The sequence below is a fragment of the Gekko japonicus genome, unplaced genomic scaffold (assembly GCF_001447785.1).
Source record: "Gekko japonicus isolate JY-2015 unplaced genomic scaffold, Gekko_japonicus_V1.1 scaffold321, whole genome shotgun sequence".
Taxonomy (NCBI): Eukaryota; Metazoa; Chordata; class Lepidosauria; order Squamata; family Gekkonidae; genus Gekko; species Gekko japonicus.
In genome coordinates, this window is record NW_015169181.1 from 107,274 (window position 1) to 115,385 (window position 8,112).

The 8,112-nt window shown below is 47.3% G+C and overlaps 1 protein-coding gene across 1 annotated transcript; it reads right to left on the minus strand.

Moving 5' to 3' along the window:
- Positions 1-245: 245 nt before the first annotated feature.
- Positions 246-7,443, minus strand: COQ7 (coenzyme Q7 homolog, ubiquinone (yeast)). The gene is made up of 6 exons (XM_015416124.1): positions 7,308-7,443; positions 5,420-5,619; positions 3,562-3,676; positions 3,324-3,463; positions 2,333-2,401; positions 246-389 (listed from the first exon to the last, which is right to left on the minus strand). Exons 1-6 carry the CDS (start codon positions 7,378-7,380, stop codon positions 312-314), a joined length of 675 nt encoding a protein of 224 aa, XP_015271610.1. The 5' UTR covers positions 7,381-7,443; the 3' UTR covers positions 246-311.
- Positions 7,444-8,112: the final 669 nt, after the last annotated feature.

Consider the following 8,112-nt stretch of genomic DNA (forward strand, 5'->3'; position numbering starts at 1 on the left):
ATGACATTTTCTTCCATAAGACTGGCATAATGGCATTAGATGCGCTTGCTAAACTGGCACATCCATGCCGTGAACATTCATGTGGGCAGACCTCCTCTCCAAATTAAAAGTAACAATTAGAGTGGGCACAGAAAGATATACCATTCCTTTGGCAATAGATTTCTTTGGTGCCAGCACAAGTAAAAGATAACATAGAACCAAACTCATGCGCGAGGAAAAAGAAAACAAAGAGAATATAATCTAGTGTTTGGGTTTTTTTACCTTTGCATTATTTGAAATAATCAGTATCATATCATTGCTCAAAAAATCCACTATATTCTTTCTGATAAAAATATGGCAGCTTTACATCCAATCTGTATCGCATTCTTCAAAACAGAATACGCTGGAGCCTACACAAAGGAGAGAAATTCACATTTAGCATATTTTATAGCTTATATGCAATAAACCCAAAGAAACATGTTGCATAATCAAGTTGGGATCCCAAGAGTCATATTTGCAAAACAGCAGGAAACCATCTTTTATTGGGTTAGAGTATTCATCCATCCCTTTGTTTATCTGCTACATTTCTATCCCACTTTTCCTCATGGAGCTGCGGTGGCTCAAGTGGTTAAGACGCTGAACTGCAGGCTGTGGAAGGTCAGTAGTTCAGCAGTTCGAGACCCGAGTGTGCTGCATGACGGAGTGAGCTCCCGTCTCTAGTTCCAGCTCCTGCCAACCTAGCAGTTCGAAAGCAAGAAATTGCAAGTAGATAAATAGGGTCCACTTCGGTGGGAAGGTAACAGCATTCCATGCGCCTTGATGTTTAGTCATGCCGGCCACATGACCACGGAAATGTCTTCGGACAGCGCTGGCTCTTCGGCTTTGAAACGGAGATGAGCACCGCAACCCTAGAGTCGGACTCGACTGGCTTTCGAGCACGGGAACCTTTACCTTTACCTTTTTCCTCATTGCTCAAAGCAGTTCATAATAAAACAAGAAAATTAACAGCCAACTGGAAACCGGGCACATTAAGACATTAACCCAACGGAAACAACTGTGAAAAGCAGTCCAGGACAAAGCCCACCTGAGCAATACAGCCTCACAGCTGCTGCCTGAACCACATGAGAAAAGGGGCTGCCCTGACTTCGACTGTCAGCCACCATTCTCACCCTGGAAGTCACAGATCTCACCTCCTTGAAGGAGGGAAAAGAGAGCAAGCATGGTTGCGATGATCTTAAGACCCACCTGGGTTCATATGGAGGGGCAGTCCTTCAGGAATGAGGGACCCAGACCACAGAGAGTTTTAAGGCACCTTGAATGGAACCTGGAAGCAAACAGCTGGCCAGTTCAGCTGCTGTGTTTCTAACGTCATATGGGATGTTCCGTTAGCCCCTGTAGCCCAGGAATGTCTGCTTTGAATGGCAATGTTTCTTAAGCAAAGGGCTTTCTGGGCCTTGCTACCCAAGACCCTTCTTAATGGAGACTCTTGGGACTTTGAGCATGGTAGTCTATTGAGCTACACCCCATCCGCAGAAAACTCATGGACATACAAAGATGCCCGAAGCTGATGGACCATTGATCCACCTACTCCGGTATTGTCTGTTCTGACTACTGATAGATCTCCAGCGCATTGCAGAAAGTCCCTTCCCTGCCCTGCAACCGGGAGTCCTGTTGAGAGACTTGACTTGGGATCTTCTGCAAGTAAGGTGCGTTCCTCTGCCACTGGGCAATGGGCCCTAAGCAATTTCTCTGCTGTGATATGGGATACGTTTTCACATCAAGTGATATGTTTTTATTGGTGTGATGTGCTTTTATTGGCATTTTGATTGGCTTGATTGGTTTTTATTGTTTTAGCAGTAAGCTGCCCCCAGTGGGTCTGGAGAGGCGCCGTCCAAACATTCTCAACAAGTAAATAAATGCAAGAAATGAATGGAAAAGTTATCTGGCTAACATACGATGTGGACTAGATTGCACTGGAGAAAAAGACAGTTTAGCACCCTTAAGAACACAACACTAGGGGGGCAAAATGTGATCATGTGACAAGTCGGTACAGGAAGGTGCAGAATTGGAATGAACAAAATGGGCACCGCCATCTGCTTCAAAAAAAGGATTCGCAGGCAGTGAATGCTCCCCCTTGTGTTAAAAATTCCACACAAGAGGAACCTGGCACTGCCGGCTGACAAGTGGGGAATAGACGGCTGTGCTCATTTGGTAAATGCAAGGAAGGGGGAAGAAGGCACGAAGATCATGACACATTCCAATGTGGAATGCCACTTGCAGTCACACGCTCCATTCTAACGCCACAGGGCCCACAGCTAGGCATGTACCGTCCCACGTTTCCTGGGATGCTTACCAGCTCTGCATCATGCTCAAGCCCAATGTCATGATGCTCTAGCTCCTCATCCCGGAATTTCTTTATTATCTGATGTGAAGAACAAAAATGGAAAATGAATAACTGGGTAGGCTAGTTCTGAGATGTTCAAAGACACAGTTTTAGATGACAATAGAAGAAGAAGAAGAGGAGACTGGATTTATACCCCGCCCTTCACTCGGAGTCTCAGAGCAGGTTACAAACTCCTTTCCCCTCCGCTCCCCACAACAGACACCCTGTGAGGTAGGTGGGGCTGAGAGAGCTCTTTCCAGAACTGCCCTTGAGAGAACAGCTCTGACAGAACTATGGCTTGCCCAAGGTCATCCAGCAGCTGCAAGTGGAGGAGTGGGGATCAAACCCGGTTCTCCCAGATTAGAGTCCACGCACTTAACCCCTATACCAATGCGGGCCCCCCTCTTCTTCCTTTCCCTTGCCCAAGGCTTCCTCCTTTAGGCCTCCTCCTCCATTTGATCTCTATTTTTTAAACTTTTAATGTGGATTTGGTTGGACCAGTGTTATCATCTGCCCCAAGTAACATCCATCAGTCAAAGACAAATCTTGCTGCAGAGGTAGGCAATCCCCCCGGCACGTGGCAGACCATTTTGTTTGGCACCGAGGGACTCTGGTCTCTCTGCCCAAACCACCAAAGCACTGGCAGCACTGCCAGGACCTGCAAAGCGGGAAAAGGCCGCAGGCACCCTTTATGCCTAGTCTTCCCCTTCCAGGCCTGAACAGCCACCAGCTAAAGTGAATCCACGAGACGCAAGCAGCATCACTGCATCTTGGTTAGCTCCCTGCATGTCTAGCCAAATCTCACCCCCACCCCACCCCCCTGTTGTTTTTTTGCAGACACATTAACATCTTCTCAGGTAGATGCTGATTTCCCCCCCAGCTCTTGGACCAGTAAAAGCTGCCTACCCTGACTTGTCCCTTTCCCTATTCTAAGCAACTTTCAAACACCATTTAGAGGCACCTCTAATAATTCTTTGTACTTTTCCGGATCGTCTTCCATCAGCGTCCGGATCTGGTTATTGTAGTGATGAGAGATGCTCTCCTCCACTGCCACCGTGCAAGCCATGGCACCTTTTTTGCCGAGTAAGGCTGTTCCCGCGCCTGTTGCAAAGGCATTCCAATCAGAATGGGTACCCCCATCTAATCCACCCACATGTGGGTATTTTAAAAGGAAAATGTTTAAGAAATTCAAGCCTCACCTAGCACAAACCCCGCGATGTTCCAGAAAGGCAACAGAATTGTGGGCCGGACTCGATAGGAGACCATTAAATCGTTGAACTTTTTCAAATGTTCTTTTTCCTGATCCCACATTTGCTGTGTTAAACAAAAACAAACAAAAAACCATGCAGGGAGTCAAATGGCCTAGAGACTGGAAAAAGGCATCCAAGGGTCAGCAACGACCTCTTACATCAGCGACAAAACTGTTCTGTGGATTTTAGCTGGACACTTGATGCGTGTGTTCAGTTAACTACTTTAAATTCCCCTGGAGAGCTCACAGGCAAGTACATTTTTATTCCACCTTTCCTTCCAATGAGCTCAAGGCAGTGTACACAGTTCTCCCTTCCCTGTTTTGTCTGCAAAATAGGTTGGGAAGATTCAGTTAAACTCCTCTTGCACTTGTGCCCTCTTCCTTACTGAAACATTCCACTATTATAGACATACGTCATCCTACTGAATTACTATTACACCTTATTGGATCTACCCTTTGTACTTTTTATGAGTTTCATTGCATTTCCTCCCTTTCCTTATTTTTAATTAAGAAGAAGAGAAGAGAGAGGAAGAGATTGGATTTATACCCCGCCCTTCACTCGGAGTCTCAGAGCGGCTTACAAACTCCTTTCCCTTCCCCCTCCCCACAACAGACACCCTGGGAGGTGGGTGGGGCTGAGAGAGCTCTGACAGAGACTGCTCTTTTTCAAGGACAGCTGTGCCAGAGCTTATGACTGACCCAAGGTCACATCAGCAGGTGCAAGTGGAGGAGTGGGGAATCAAACACGGTTCTCCCAGATTAGAGGCCGCACACTTAACCACTACACCAAACTGGCTCTCAAACTGGCTTAAGGCTCTGTGAATTATCTATGCTGATTGTGCTGAAAAATATCAACTCTTGAAAGGATTTATTTTTTGTGGAGGAAACTGATATGATCTGCAGAGGGCCACTCAGAATGTTAAGCTCCCACATGGATGCCTGCGTCCCTTTGTTTTGATTGACTAAGCCCAGTGTCTCTGGAGAACTAATCTTTATAAGGTACTCAATTTAAACAAAGTGGCTTAGCTCCCTTGTAACACAAAACCATGGCTTATTTAAACCATGGTTAGTTTTTAAAGCCAGGATTCTGCTTCCTTATGAACACTTAAATCCTGGTTTGCCTTGACAAATGCTGATTTCACAGCCTTTTCTCCAGCCAAAAACCCCACTGTGGCTAGGCAGCATACTAGGGCAGCTCCAATGAACAAGCCAGAATGCCTACACTGATAAATCACACAAAACCACAATTAAGACCTTAGTAAACCAACTTCAAACCTTGGTTTCAAAACCTAGTTTGACAAACGCTAACTAACCATAGTTAGTGGAGCAGCACACACTTGGACAATTGCATTTAACTATGGTTAGTTGAGGGTGCGGTGGCTCAGAGGTCAAGATGCTGTAGGTTGGCAGTTCGAGACCCGAGTGCTGCGTGACAGAGTGAGCTCTCATCTCTGGCCCCAGCTCCTGCCAATCTAGCACTTTGAAAGCAAGAAACTGCAAGCACATAATTAGGTACCACTTCGGCGGGAAGGTAACAGCGTTTAGTCATGCCGGCCACATGACCACAGAAATAACTTCGGGCAGCACTGGCTCTTCGGCTTGGAAATGGAGATGAGCACCGCCCCATAGAGTCAGATTCTACTGGCTTTTGAGCAAGGGAAACCTTTACCTTTACCTTATGGTTAGTTGAACTAAACCATGGTTTCGTGTTATGATAAAGCAACATGGAACGTAGCTTCTATCAAGCTTGCATAACAGCAAAGCTGACTTTAAAATGTGCAGAGAATGTACAAGCCAGAGATACTAACCCGGATCACCGGTCCAACTGAAGTCCGACCTAACACTGCCATCTGGCCTGCATATATGCGGTTCGCCCCATATTCTCCTGCGTGATCCACTCTGATTATTCGGTCAATAAGTGGCTTGTTGATGCTTTCAAAGGCCGTTCCAGTGCTACAAAACCTATAAAAGGCATGTATGCGTTGCAAATCCCATCCTCTTCCTGACCCTGGCATAGAGAAAACATTCATTAGAGAAACAGAATGAGATTTCTATCATGGTTTGTTATGACGGAAGCTGATTTTAAAGGGTAATCTGCAATCATAAACAGATGGGAGACTCATTTTAGTCCTGGGCACATGAACCCCTTTAGAATCCATCCAACTTTGTGATAGTATGATTGACATGCAGGTCAGTGTCATGAAATCAAAAGACTCAGGGGTGGCACAGGATCCAGATGTCAAGTTACAGTCCTCAAACCACACACTCCATAATAATCGTACTGAAATTGATCTGATTGCTCCAGGGATGAATGACCAGAGGAACACTGCTATGAAAGTAAAAAAGCATAAAGTAGTATAAAGTAGGTACTATTAAGAAAAACCCAGTTGTACTTTTTCTGTGTAATCCCAGTTACATCTTTCTAAATTTAATTTACAGAGCAGAGCAGAGTAGAACTGTTAGCTGCAAGGATGGGAAATAAGTTAGTAGACTGCTTATGCCAGAATTGTACTTTTTTTAATTGGGGGGAGCTTTTTTTTTTAAATCTCTAAATGTTGCACTTGTGTTCAGCATCAGAGTTCACATGCTGACTGTAACATTTCAGGGAACAGGACAGCACAACTCTGCCAGTGTATACTGAATTCCAACCTATGCTATTTAAAAATAAATTTGTGACCTACATTACTGCCAGATTAGCACTCAAAAGAACTTAATTCAAATCTTTCACTCTGTGCAATTGTAATAACTGCTGCCGTTGAAGCAATCTGCAGTCCTGACAATGGATGGGGGCTGCGTCCTTTCACCGAATCACATTGCCCGTGCTAGAGAGAGGACATGGGGATCCGGCTATTCAAAGAGTAACCAGAGCAAGCTTCTTTCCAGGCATGTTCACTTCCTTGCGGAGGCTAAGCTGCTGACTGGCAGCTCTGGTTCTCTCTAGTCCCCTTATTTCATGACAGGCAGGAAGGAAATTTTGAGAGAAATGGTGTTGAACAAAAGGTTATACATGAATAAACAGGAGAATTATTTATTTATTTACATGATGCATGGTATAGCCTGCTCTTGGAAGCGAAGCAAGGTCAGTACATGGACGGGGGGCACCAAGGAAGATTTTGCAGAGGGAGGCAATGGCAAAACACCTCTGCTTAAATCACTTGCTTTGAAAGCCCCTTGCTGGGGTCCCCATAGGCTTGCGGCTGGCCGGCACTTTACACACACATTCTCCACTTATTCCCTGCCTTTCTCCCCTGAGGCAGCTCACATAGTTCTCCTCTCCTCCCTTTCATCCCTGTGAAGTAGGTGAGGCGCAGTGTGTGTGACTGGCCCAAGGTAACCTTATGTGGTCGTCTCCCAGATACTAGTCCAACCTCTTCACCACTCCTAACCAGTGTTCCCTCTAAGCTGAGTGAGTGTGAGCCAGCTCAAAGTTTTTTAGCCTCTGGCTTACACCTTTTTGTCTCCGCTCAGGAAGGATGGGGCTCCAGAGCAAACTAAGTTCTGCCGCAGCCAAACCACTCACTCACAGCTTTAATGCCAGTAGCTCACAAAGAAGAATTTTTGCTCACAAGTCTCCACAGCTTAGAGGGAAGATGTGACCTGAAGGGCAAAAAAAGGACACAAATGGGAGTGGGGACGAGAAGCCACATCCGGGTATCCTTGGAGGGGGCAGGCCAGCGGCCCCTTCACCGCCCGTACCTTCCCCACAGCGAAGGCGACGGCAGTGGGCGCGCAACCCTCTCCCAGCCAGAGCCGCGGCCGCCTCCGCCATCCAGCTCGTCTCCTTGCCGGGCCTGCCTCGGCGCCGGCCACATGAGGGCGCACAGCTATGACGTCAAACCCAACGCCCTACACATTGGGGGGAAGCAACTACGCGCCTCTCCTACAGGCTATGGGCTTTCTTTGGACACTGAGTGAGGGAAAGCAGAGCAAGGGAAAGGAAAGGGGGAGGAAAGAGAAAAGCGCCTTTCACAGCCACAAGCGCCTCCGGAAGAGGCTCCAGAAAAGCGATGGATGGTTGGTTATGTTATGTGTGTCTACGAGACCTGGGTTCGAGGTCCCGCTCTGCCAAAGAGACTCTCTGGGTGACTTTTGGGTGGTCACTCCCTCTCTCAGGCTAGCCTACAGCCCAGGGTGGTTGCTGTGAAAATAAAATGGAGGCGGGGAGGACAACGCTGAAAGCCACTTTGGATCCCCACTGGGGAGAAAAGCGGGGCATATACATAAACAAGAGGGGGAACTGGTGCTTTCGCTTTTTAACCGGACGTTGATGTTGTGCTTGCCGGTTGATTCCCGCTCTATCTCTTACGTGTTCTGCCGGCCTCCCGAGGCGGTGTTTTCTCCGTCAGAGGAACCAGAGATCCTCCCCGCCCCCTCCTTTTAATTGGCTGCCTTGGACACGCCCTCCTCCCGAGCATTCCTGTCCTCATTGGGGGGAGCGAGCGTCAGTCTCCTCCGGCGGTTGCCGTGGCGACCAGGATGCCCTGGGCCGTGCCGGGCAGCG